Raw genomic sequence first — 12,397 nt, forward strand, 5'->3', positions numbered from 1 at the left:
TGTATTAGGTAAAAGTCAATCAGATAAATTTTTGTAAAGTCACGGAAAACATACTGTTTCAGTGCAGGAGATGTATGGATGAGCGGATACGGCTGAGTCAAAAGATAGGTCAGGAACCTTGAAGGTTATTTAGGAATAACACGAGATGGGATAAAGGGCACCCAGAAAGCTATTGTGCAATATCTGAAGAATATAGAGATATATTATAGCATTTAGGTTTTTTTACTTTCATGATGATGATGAAGTAATCCCATTAAACATAATTCATGATTCACACTCCGGTGCAGTAAGTGGCGGTATGCACCTTTAAAAGTCGTTACAATAAAAAGAAGAAGAAGAAATATAGCCTTAATAAGATCAAGGTTAGACTATGGAAGTATTGTATTTGGTTCGGCAGCCAAATCTGTGTTAGCAGACCTGGATGTTATACAAGCTCGGGCTTTAAGAGTGTGCGTAGGAGCAGTTAGAACCTCCCCAGCTCTCCAAGTAGAAGCAGGTGAAATGCCATTGTGTTTGAGGAGGAAGCAGCTGGGGGATAATTATTGGGTCAATTTAAGAGGGCATGGAGATAGCCATCCAGCAAAAAGGGTGCTGCAGACGTGCTGGGAGAAGCAGACAACACAAAAAACAAGTTTTGGGTGGACAGGAGAGCAAATGGCAAAGGATACAGGAGTATATGACAAAGAGTTTGGCGCAAATGTGGTGTGGCCTATCAGACCTGTCGGGGAATTGTCTGGAAAACTAGTGTATATTTTAGCTATAGGGAATGTAAGTATAAGGAAAGTATTCAGATTTTCACAGATGGGTCAAAGGACATGCAAACAGATGCAACAGGGTCTGCAGTTGTTGTTCCAAAAGAACATCTGATTGTCTGAGTGTGTTTGCAGTTGAACTGTTTGCCATGTTGATGGCGTTGGAATGGACAGAACAAATTAGTGATAAGGAAATATTAATATGTAGTGACTCTGTGTCAGCTCTTATAAGCATGAAGACATGCACAACTAGAAGTCACCTGGACTTGCTTTATGAACTCAAGAATAGCTAAGCAGGGGGAAATGTCATATTTCTGTGGGTCGGGAATTCAGGGAAATGAGAAAGCAGATAAGGTGGAAAAAGAAGCAGTTAAAAAAGGAGATGTTGAAGTCAACATTAAATTATCAAAATCAGAGGGGAAAGGCATAGTGTGGAGAAGTTTAAATCAACAATGGCAACAGAGCTGGGATAACGCAATAAAAGGGAGACATTTACAGAAAATCCAAAGCAAAGAGGAAAGAGCAGGCGATAATAAGCAGGCTGAGAATTGGGCAAAGCAATCTTAACAGCGCACTTTAGATTACAGGAAAACATCCTACAGGAATGTGCGAACAATGTCAGGAGGCTGAAACAGCAGAACATATTCTTACAACATGCAGGAAATTTACTCAGGAAAGACGAGAAATAATAACAGTTAAAAAAAATAGGACAGATAGATAATACAGTAAAAAGTTTATTGGAGTGTGGAGAAAGTGTGGAGGGCAGGAAATGGATATTTGGTTTTCAGAGGGCGGATTAGATAAGCGGGTTTAGTATGAATGGAAGCAAAGGGTGAATAAAACCTGAAGGTGGCAGTAATGCAACTCAATGGATGCCAGCTGCCGTAGAAACCCAAAGAAGAAGAAGAAAGAGGACGCCCCAATAACACAACGAAGAAGAAGAAAACGAGGAAGCTCGTAATGAAAACATGTTGAAAAAAGCAAATCACGGCTAAAACTTGTATTTGTATCCGCGTACCAGTGATTTAATCTGTCTGCGCAATGTTGCCACGGTGAGTCGTGTTAATTTAAAACGGGCATTAGTCTGTTCTTCCCCGAAAGTTGGTAAGAATGTTTTTTATTGTTTATTTTTTAACTTGCTAGCTAACGCTAATGGGTGTGGTTTGCTAGGTAACGTTGCGACGTTAGCGTGTGACAACGAAGGCTTCAGACATAAAGAATACATATAATATAAATATATACAATATTGATGAATAAATTGATGTGGCAGTTCCTTAATGGGGAGACGTGTGCTGTCTGTCCACTGACAGTCTCACTGGGGTTTGCTAGTAGCTCTGTTAATGCTAAAGTTCTGTTTAAATTCCAAACTCCCTTTAGAAATCGGTCTATTTTCAGTTTACAAGAATGCACAAACGTAAGTGATAAACGAAGGTATAACTTAAGTACTTCCCATGAATCAACAACAGCTTTTCTTAAACTCGGCAACACTCGTTTAAACAGATTTTGAGCTTCACCAATGTTCTTTTAATTCATCACCTCAATTTCTGTCCACTGAAACAAGGCGCACATTTTAGACACCCGTAAATATCTAACAGGGACAAACAGGATATCGCTCAGCTTATTAATTATCAGGTAGTATTTGGGTTTTTAAAAAAGTATTCTATTTAGACTGATTGTAAAGTTATTTTCCACTGATTTAATATGTGGTAAATCCTGGTTGTGTAGTAACCTGATGATTTGGGCCAATTACATGTAACTGCAATATACCTGGTTCGATTCTGGCTGAGGACCTTCGTCTTGCCAATGTGATTATTTTTACTGCAGACTTTAGAATGACTCAGATATAAACTTAATTTAGTCTAAATAACCCACATTTACAGAGAAATGCATCCATCCAGCCATCTTCAAACCGCGGGGGCAGCAACTCCCAAACTTCCCTTTCCTGAGCCACATTAACCAGCTCTGACCGGAGGATCCCAGGGGGCATCCATACCAGATGGCCAATACACTTAAAGGGATAATGGGATTTTGATATTTCTCCCTGTGTAAAGTAGATATTCTGAAACCGGTACTGACTGTTGCATTTAAGATGACAGATATATTGTGCTGCTCTAACTCCGCTCCTCCTCCTCTCTCCAGCCTAAAATGGATGAAGTGAACTTTGTCTCTCTTGCTGTTGGGAGATGTGTGGACGCCTGCTGCCTGCTGCTCGACCTGGTCGTCAGGACGTTCAGCTGGCTGCTGCGCTTCCTGTCCGGCGTGGCTGCTTCATTCCACAACACGCTGGTCGCCCTGAGCGGCTCCACTTTGGTTGAATACTCGGACTTTGCTCTTTTCTCCTTCCTCACCGCCACCGAGGCCGTCTCCGGTGCCGCCTGTGGAGTCTTGCATGTTGTGGAGGGCTGGCTGCAGACTCTGGGAGGAGTGTTTGAGAGTTTTAAGATGGTGGGACACCTCTCCTGTCACGTGGCGTGGCGCGTCAAGGACGTGCTGCACCGAGGGTTTATCTCCGGGAGCTGCATCCTGAGACAGACGTGCGAAGGTCTGTGCATCGCGCTCAGCCTTGTCCTCTACTTTGTCAACACGGTGGTCAACATCGTCCTCATCAGCATGCAGAACTGTCTGTCTGTGTTGGCGTGCGTCTGGGAGGTGGTGGCGGACCCCCTTCACAAAGTGGTGGAGCTGGCTCTGACTCTGCTGACCTTCTTGTACAGCTGTTTGGTCGGTGCGTCCGTGCTGCTGTGGACGCCCTGCCAGCTGCTGCTGGACTTCGTGGGAGCACTGGGTCGGGTCTTCATCACTGTTTTCATTGTTGACTCACACGGCCTGCTCATCACAGCGGCCATCATCTCAGTGGCTCTGCTGTTACTGAATCCCTGGCTTCCTGTCCTCGCCAGACGGCTGAGCCTCCGTTTGGTCAACACTCTGCCGGGCGCTCGTGGCGTTCACATGATATTGGAACAAGCTCTGGCCAATCAAGAGGTCCACACCAGGACGGCGCAGGAAGTGAGTAGATCTGGGCTTTCACACACAGACACTTTAATCACTGAGACTGATGTGTTACCAGCAAATGAGCTAAGCCAGCCAAACTCTCTGCAGTTCCACACTCAGCAGGACGGCGAGCTAGCGAGCGGCAGCAGGACTAATACGTCCCTGCCAAACTCCGCTCAAGAGGATGGCGGCAGCCCCCCGTCTGATGGCGAGCTGCTCAACCTGCTGAAGGAGCAGGAGGAGAGGAAGAAGTGCGTAATCTGTCAAGACTTCAGCAAAACGGTGCTGCTGCTGCCCTGCCGTCACCTCTGCCTCTGCCGGCACTGCGCCGACATCCTGACCCAACGCAGACCCAGCCAGCAGCGCTGTTGTCCGCTCTGCCGGCAGCCCATCACGCAGACCATGGACGTCTTCCTCTGACAGGCGACGGAGCGGAGCAGTGGTGACGTAAACAAAAGGCCACAACTACAAACTGCACAACAGAAAGTGCCTGTTGCCGCTATAGTTGCTTTTTCTGCTCTCTAATCTTAACACTTCTCAAACTGAGCTGAATCTGTAGAATCAAGTATCGCAAAGTGCCAACTATTGGTCAGATTCTTGGTGTTTACTTATTCTTTGTTCCACGATTTTCTAATTTAAGTAATTTAAACCTTTCAACCTTTTAATGAACAATATTTCTGTTTAACCTTAAAACTTGCGAAAAATATATCTTTAGATATTTGTCATATGTAAGTTTGCCATCAGTGCTGAAATGCCAAAACAATAGAGAAGCTCTCAAAGGGGACCTGCTGTCCTCATATCCAGCTCTGTATTTTTATTCACAGCCTGACGCGCCTTACTCGCGGCTAATCCAAAAATGGGCAAAGAGGTGGAGCCGAGAAGGGCCGAATGAAGTCTGGCTAGACTCTTGTCACTCAGAGCAGCCATGCCTTTAATTATGCAGGACTTTGATGAATTTACTGTTTATTAGAACACATTTGAGACAAGGATATGGGCTGGTAGACGGTAGACGCTAGTGTTTCTGGGGATCAGTGTAGGTACCAGACTTTATTCATTGACTTTGGTGAAACTGGCTCATATTTTTATGAAGTCTCTAGATGGACAGATGGCTTTAAAGTAACCACTAACTGTAACGTTAGCGGCCGATAGCTAGTAAACTCAGTTAGCCATGAAGCTAGTGGCCCTAATAGGCCTCTGCTTTACACCGTTTACACCGCTATCGCTGGAGCTTTGGGCTAACGGGAGGAGGTTTTTAGAACCGGGCTCTGAGCTCCTACTTAAGGCAGAGTCGGCTAGCTAATGGGACCTCTAGCTGCACCGCTAACTGAGATAACTAGCTCACGACAGCTAACATTAGCAGTAGTTAACTGTTTATCAACAAGTGATGCCATCTGTCCATCAGGAAATTAACTTTCATTCACCACCAAAACAACCAGCTTTCTGCAAGACATACTGGACAACCTCCAAAATGTTGAAGAGTAGTCCTGAGCAGAGTGGTCTCGTATAAACAGACATCTCCACACTTCGTTTTAGTGCTGGAGAAAGCGCTATGAGCAGAGCAGTGGACTACTGAGACCGGATGAACGGATGTGGATGGGCAGGTCCCTGTACTTCGTGGACATGCTCTTGCTGGAGCCGATTATAAAGAGATGACGTCAAAAAGGTTGGAAACCTGGAATTCAGAGCAGTCTGAAGCCTGAGCTTTCAAGAAATGAACTGAACTGAAAATGATTATTAACACTGGATTATTACACTTGAGAATGTGGGCCAAAGATTGTACTTGTGTTAAAATGTGTTCCTTTTTCTTTATTTATATTCTGAATATTTATTTAACAAAAACCTGAAAGTTGTCAAATATTTTGTAGACTGAATATCTGCACAATTATAAAATTTCAATTCTTAAGATTTCCCACAAATAGCAGATGATACCTTCAGATTAGGAATGATAATAATTGAGTTTTCAAATTTGGGCTTCATTTGTTTCTCTTTTGTTGGTGCGAAATCTTTATGAAACTTAAGTTTAAAGTTTTACTTCAAATCCATAAATGTCCTCCAGGTGAGTATTAAAACCAGTATTTTGTCACAATGCGATCTCAGAGAGGCGATAAATGGTATTATATAATAATAATAATAACAACAAAATAGTTGTATTATTTACTCTACTTCTGTTCGGTTACTGGAAATTGTGTCTTGGTATTTATTCAGTTATTTTCAATAAACATGCTTTGAATACTTAACTCTTCTTTTCAACCTGACATATTTATATTTTGGTATAAAACATAAATAGCAGTATGCAAGAAGAGGCTGTCAAAGGGAATTGTATTTTCTGCTGAGTTAATTTAGTAAAATAACTGAACTAGCAGGCTTATGTTTATACTATGTGATCCTTTCCAGACACACGTCATGCTCCCAAATGTGTCCATTAAACCAAAGACAGCAGCTGCTTTAAAACAAAGTGAATGTTGAATCATATACACAATTTCTTCCACTTACCGCTGTATTTAAACCACAAGCAACAAGACTGCAGCCACGCTAGGAAGTGGCTCATGGTGGATTAAAAGCTGAGGTGGAAAATGTAGATAGACTGGTTGTGACATGGCTACTATTCTGCAGTGCATGTACCTGATCTTTCCGCTACCAAATTGCCAAATGTTTCCTAGCAAGTATTCAACAATTTCTTTACAAGGTCCTCTTTTGTTTCTTGTTGTGGCACAAAGTCAAACTTCGTCTGCACGCCGTCATGACACTTGAATCTGATGAGTTGTAATGCGGTACGTCTTCCATAAATGTCAGCGTGACACTGTTTCCAAGGATATCCCCGATGTCCACTGCAAATCAACGTCCATCGATATAATTAAAATCATAGAGATAAGCGACCCTTGTAACTCCAGAACATGCCTGACAATAATCAGGTTTTGTTTTCTTCAGTTTCAAAGTAATTAATTTATAGTTGCCTGTACCTTCATGGGCACATTGCAAACAGGAACTGCTAATTCTGCTTTATTTTAATGGTGCTAGTTTGACAAAATGTAAATAAATATACGCTAGAAAAAAATATCCTCTAATTGCAGGTCCAGAGCTAACCAAGTGTTTAAATTCCCAAAAACCTTTTGTCTTTAGCTGTTTGAAGTAACTTTTATTAGCGGCTAAACCAGCGGCTGAAACACGGTGGATCAGTTGAGTTGACTGCAAAATGACTCGTTTCTCAATCGAATGTGATCCATTCGGTCGGTAACATTTGAAAAGGTTGTACCAGCCGCACGAATACAATTTTACCCCCATTCACGTTAGCGGAGCGCTAAACTGGAAGTTAGCCAGCAAATTTCAACACAGTGGACGCTGCAGCGCTACCGCCAACTAGCGTTGGCCGTGTAATTGCAGAACGATGGAGACACCGTCGCACGAGTATAAATGCATGGTTATGTGCGTAGCTACGCTGTAGGCTAAACGCTGGATTTTCACGTTAAAACTTTTTAATATTTTGATATTTAACTACCACCAGGGGGCTCTAACTGAGCAATCATGTATTAAAGTTATATAGGGCCTGATGTAATATATAATAAGAGCAGCTGGATATGTAATGGATGCCTGAGCATGTCAGGCTGTTGGAAGCTGATATATTTGCAGAGACAGATGAACGGTTGTTGTGGCCAGAGGCGGACTGGCCATCAGGAAGTTCGGGGAGTTTCCCGAACAGCCGGTCCACTTCAGGCCACACCGGCAGGGTGGCCAATTGGGTCTGAACTCAGCCAAAGTCATTGTAGGCGGGCAGAGGAGCAAAGATTTTTTTCTGTACTGGCTGTTTCTGGCTTGAATTTGTTTGCCCAAAGACCAGAAACATGTAAATAGTTTTTCCAACGTTAAGAACAATGCTTATAGAATTGGCAGGTTGGCATGTGCTGATGCTCTGCGCACAATTGTCAGCTGCCACCATCATAAAACTGACAGAGCTTTGTGAGAAAGGTTATCCACCCTCGTCTGCACTTGACACAATCAAGAATGGCCTGCAGGAGGAAGAAGGAGAAAACTATCTTTATGCAGCAGCTCCATCTGTCCAGACCTCCATTTCTGCTACAGGTGAGTTTATCAAAGGTGGCATCCACACATGACTCCAAAATATATTCATTCAACATAGTGAATGCCCTTATATTAAAGCTGAGAGTCTGTACTTTATCACATTATAACTGTTTCATTTCAAATTCAATGTCCCTGGACAAAGTTTCAGCTACGTGCACAAAATTTCTGTGGCACATGTATCATGTACAGACTTACAAAAAAGCCTCTTGGAGCCATAGCCTAAACCCAAACAGAAAGTTGGCTATTTTGGATTTATTGGTCATTTTTGGAGATTTACACACTTTATACTTTAACGAACTCCTCCTAGGGAATTAATCCAATCAACTTAAAATTTTTGTTGTGCAGTCTAAACCCGTTGACGATTAAAAGTTGTACAAACAGTTATTACCAGTTGACCAGTTGGCCCGTGGCGTGCTGTCAAAAATCGATGATTCGCCATGAAAAAGGAAGTTGTTATAACTTCAATATGTATAATAAGAGTCCCACCCTGAACACATCCATGTGCCAATATTCCCTCAAAGTCATAGCACCACCTGCTGGCAACAGGAAATGACACCATTTACGCTGTAATGTACTACTCCTAGCAGGTTGGACTTTACAACCTCAAAACTGTCCCTTAACACATTGATGAAGCCATGATGTAAAACTTGTGTTTGCATCTAGAGAATTAGAGAATTAGTCTGACCGACTTCAGATTTTCTTGGGTGACTATAGACGCATTGAAACATAAGATTTATGTGTGTTAACACTTTTTAACTCTTGAACTCAACTTAATGTGTTTTGTTTCTCCAAAAAAAAAATATATATATATGAGCAGAGAGAGTGCAGTGATATAAAATCTGCTGGTTTATTACCTCAGGTAAAAAGCTATGTCGTACTGTGAAATTTCTACATGTAGTATAATATACACTGTATACTAAAAGGCAGTGTCAAGTCAAAAGCGAGAATATCCCTGTTAAACAACACTAAAGTAAAGGGGAATGGAGCTTAGAGAAGAACACAAGAAACAGTAGTAACAATATCTGCAATTTATTTATTTTGTCTATAATAAGATGGGGACCAAGAGTCCAATGAGGAGTGGGAATCTGCATCACAGGGACATCAGGCCCGACTAAGTGTTTTTTTTCCAACTTTCCTCACATTTACCCACACTGTAAAATATATTATTGTAATTTTACACTACATTATTGGCTAATATTTGCAGTAAATTCACAGTACTGCACAGTGATTATTTTACAGTAATACAAATGAAATTCACAGTAATGTATTTACCATAACCAGACTGTAAAATCACAATATGATATTATAATCTAATCACAGTAATTTCTTGTAATTTACCATTTTTACTGTATTATTACCGCAACTCAGTAGCCAGTAAATTCCTGTAAATTTACAGTATCCTTACTACATTAAATTACTGTAATTTCACAAACAAAATTTTTACAGCGATGCACTTTAAATAACTGGTGTAAATTTACAGCAAGATTTGAACAGTATTAGCCTGTTTTTCTTAAATAAAGCCCTTTACTGTTAATACAAATGAAAATCTGTTAAATTAAGCTCCATTAACGTTTTCTTTAAGAGAACTATAATGTATTCTGAATACTTTGATAACGGTATCATGCTGTATTTTTTGCATTTTGGGAAAAACAATCACACACAAGACAAATCATTTACAAGATAATTGTTGAATCAGGAATTAAGTGCTGAATAAGATTTGCTTCGCTGTAACTTGCAGCTTCTTCAAATCTATATGTGTGGTTGTTTTTCTCAAAATCTTGAGTGTTTTGTGCATCATTTAAATTTGACTGTTCAATTGTATTGAGGGTGATTTTTGACATGTTTCTCTGACATTACAGATGCACCAGACTATTTTCTCTCAGCACTACTGATCATGGTAATTACTTGCCTGTTCATCACGTGACACAACTGATTTCACACACCTGAAACACTGAAAAATGTCAGGTGAACTGGCAAAATGAGCAGTTTTCTTTCTTGCTTCACCATCTTGCAACTGCAGTTTACTACTTATTGAAATGTGCAGATCCACGCAGAAATACAGACAGTAAATGTTGTAGTGGTACCGACTGAAAGTGAATAATGGTACTGATAATTATAGTACCAAATTATCCCCCTTGGGGATAAAAAGGTTACATCGAACCTCGAATCACCATCACTGCTTTGATGGTAACATTAGCAGCTCAAGGTATGACCGACTAACTAAACTTTTTTTCATGATTTTCTGGTTTCCATACATTAATATGGTTAATAAAGTTGAAACAAAAATAATAAAGAAATGTCCACAGATAGTATTGATGCTATGCTTATTCTTTAATTCAAATCACAAGAGAATCAGAAACATTAATCACTTTGAAGCTGAAGAAAAAAGAAGATTATTACTATGTATGCAGATCCGGCCTCAGATACAGATGGAAAATATCTCAACATTTTATGTAAATGTTGTTGCACTGCTCTGTCATCTAGCTTTTATTTAAAGGAAAATTACAAGTTGAGTATTCATTGCTACAGTGATTCAGATTTATTCATTTCAAGAAAACCTGCATGAATACCAAAGAGGTTAAGAGAAAGAAGACCTGTTTGCATCTTACATAGTGAAAAGCAGGTGACCACTGAAGGTGGTATGGTGATTTTCATTGTCATACACGACAGAATTAAACCACAGTTGCATAAACACAACATCTCCGACGTTCAGAAGCAGTGTAATGCCATTAGTAGCAGTTCCAAACCCAGACGTCTGCTGCTCGTACGTGGCAAAAGTGCGCTGTTTGTTCTTGACCAACACAGCAGCTGTACCGTGGGAACCTGTAAACGCACCTCCTATGTAAAACTGGAAGTGGTAGGCTCCTTTCACTGGCGGGGTGAACATACCTGTTGGGCATTTTATTTGTCATTTTAAATGGAAAATCAACTGTCAATCAGACTGACAATAAAAAGTGAAATTTGTTGTTAAGATTTCAGAGTTCAGGTACCTGTGTTTGGGTTGTAGGCATTTCCAATGTTTGTGACGACATTTTTAAAGACCATGGTAGTGAATCCAGGAAAGGGTCCGACAGTGGCGGCGCCGTTAGCCAACAGAGAGGCTGAGAAAGCCACCTGTTTGACTGAGAGAGAGAGAGAAATGTAAATATTTTAAACTGTCTGTAGATACACCCATGTGACCAATATTCTTTGTATTTTTCTGCTATCCACCACTTTCAGTAGATTTTTTTTATAAATAAATAGTTTGACGTTTAAAAGCATTTAACTGTTACAGAAACCAAAAACAGTGGTTGCCAACATTTTTATTTTTGGGATTGCAGGCTACCTGTCTTGTTTTCTCACACAGTAACACTGCGTAGCAGTTTTATTGAGAACGCAAACGTTATTATCTTTAGTTAAGAACCAAACTCTCTCTACAGGCAAAAACATGGTTCCAGCATTATCAGGAGATTACTGCATCTATTAAAACTTGGTGATATATTGTAGGCTACAATGTTTGAATAATAAATACTTTATGAATATTTCCTTGAATGGCTCTCTATGGGAGTGTGCATAAAAACATCAATATCTCAAATAGTACACACTAGAGAAATTATACTCGGTACCTACATTTCCACAGAACATGTGCTCTGCTTTATAAAAATGAATAGAGCAGCTGCTTTATCCAAGAAATGCACATTACTAAATTATCGCAACCACAGCAGTTTTCATTTTAAGCACTGAATATTATGGTATTTTAGAATACATAATGGTCGTTTAAATTCTACTTTATGCCACACAATTGAAAAGAAAAAAAATAAATATATATATTTTTTTACATTATAAAATGATCAAAGCCATGATGATTAACAGACAATACCTTGCAGCTGTTGCTTCAGCTTGTCAATATCAGTCTTCTGCTTCCCCAGTTGTTCAACCTTTGCTGCTTGTGCTGACAAAAAGAAGATAAATAACTGACAGGTTCATTTCACTGCAGCATCAATTTCTTGGTAAATTTCTCCAATATATTTGTGAAAGAAAATACTTATCCAAAGAAAGTTTAATGTCAAGGGCAACTGGACTTGTTGAAGATATTAGAAGATGTTTCGTCCCTCATCCAAGAGACTTTTTCAGTTCTGAAATGGCCAGTATGGAAACTGTAGTTCCAGTTGCCCTTGTTTTTAAACCTTCTTTGGATAACTATGACCTGGATGACTGAGAACCTTCACAGACAAAAAAACATCACATTTTTATCCTTTTTGAAATGTATGACTTTCTATGACACAACATTGTTAGCCTTTTAAAACAACAGTGGTTCTTAGTGAATGGATTCTGTTACTGTTACTCATTATTCAATTACAGTCATTTGAGTTTAATTTAATACCATACCTTTATTTTCTTCTTTCAAGGATCTTATTTCCACCGCTTGCTGAGCCAACGAGGCAGTCAACTCTTTCAGAGCAGCACCGACGTCTTGAAGACAAGTATACGCAGGAACATTTCCTGCCTTAGTCTTGCAGACCAGCAGCAACAACGGCACAATCACGGTCACAATCTTCATTCTCTCACTGGCAATTTACACAGTTGAACTGTCTATC

At 40.3% G+C, this 12,397-nt stretch overlaps 2 protein-coding genes across 4 annotated transcripts; one reads left to right on the forward strand and one right to left on the reverse strand.

The window, feature by feature from the left end:
- Positions 1–1,651: 1,651 nt before the first annotated feature.
- On the forward strand, positions 1,652–5,980 carry LOC119894939 (E3 ubiquitin-protein ligase RNF26-like). 3 transcript variants are annotated; one of them, XM_038707661.1, is made up of 3 exons: positions 1,652–1,804; positions 2,892–3,758; positions 3,852–5,980. In XM_038707661.1, the coding sequence occupies exons 2-3, from the start codon at positions 2,898–2,900 to the stop codon at positions 4,161–4,163; spliced, it is 1,173 nt and encodes a 390-aa protein (XP_038563589.1). In that variant the 5' UTR covers positions 1,652–1,804; positions 2,892–2,897; the 3' UTR covers positions 4,164–5,980. The 3 variants fall into 3 exon arrangements, with proteins under 3 accessions (XP_038563589.1, XP_038563587.1, XP_038563588.1); XM_038707659.1 differs by having other exon boundaries at positions 2,892–5,980; XM_038707660.1 differs by having other exon boundaries at positions 1,686–1,856; positions 2,892–5,980.
- A 4,150-nt stretch (positions 5,981–10,130) lies between these two features.
- LOC119894942 (complement C1q-like protein 4) lies at positions 10,131–12,397 on the reverse strand. The gene is made up of 4 exons (XM_038707663.1): positions 12,189–12,397; positions 11,680–11,751; positions 10,811–10,942; positions 10,131–10,709 (listed from the first exon to the last, which is right to left on the reverse strand). The coding sequence occupies exons 1-4, from the start codon at positions 12,358–12,360 to the stop codon at positions 10,426–10,428; spliced, it is 660 nt and encodes a 219-aa protein (XP_038563591.1). The 5' UTR covers positions 12,361–12,397; the 3' UTR covers positions 10,131–10,425.

The sequence above is a fragment of the Micropterus salmoides genome, unplaced genomic scaffold, assembly GCF_014851395.1.
Source record: "Micropterus salmoides isolate LMB-PRFRI ecotype aquatic unplaced genomic scaffold, ASM1485139v1 Ms_hic_scaffold_9, whole genome shotgun sequence".
Taxonomy (NCBI): domain Eukaryota; kingdom Metazoa; phylum Chordata; class Actinopteri; order Centrarchiformes; family Centrarchidae; genus Micropterus; species Micropterus salmoides.

Coding starts and splice junctions, on each gene's coding strand:
- LOC119894939 (XM_038707659.1), top strand. CDS start 2,898: ATGGATGAAGTGAACTTTGTCTCTCTTGCTGTTGGGAGATGTGTGGAC.
- LOC119894942 (XM_038707663.1), bottom strand. CDS start 12,360: ATGAAGATTGTGACCGTGATTGTGCCGTTGTTGCTGCTGGTCTGCAAG. Junction 11,752..12,188: donor CTTGAAAGAAGAAAATAAAG/GTATGGTATTAA, acceptor TCTTTTTGTCAG/CACAAGCAGCAAAGGTTGAA. Junction 10,710..10,810: donor TGCCTACAACCCAAACACAG/GTACCTGAACTC, acceptor AATGCCCAACAG/GTATGTTCACCCCGCCAGTG.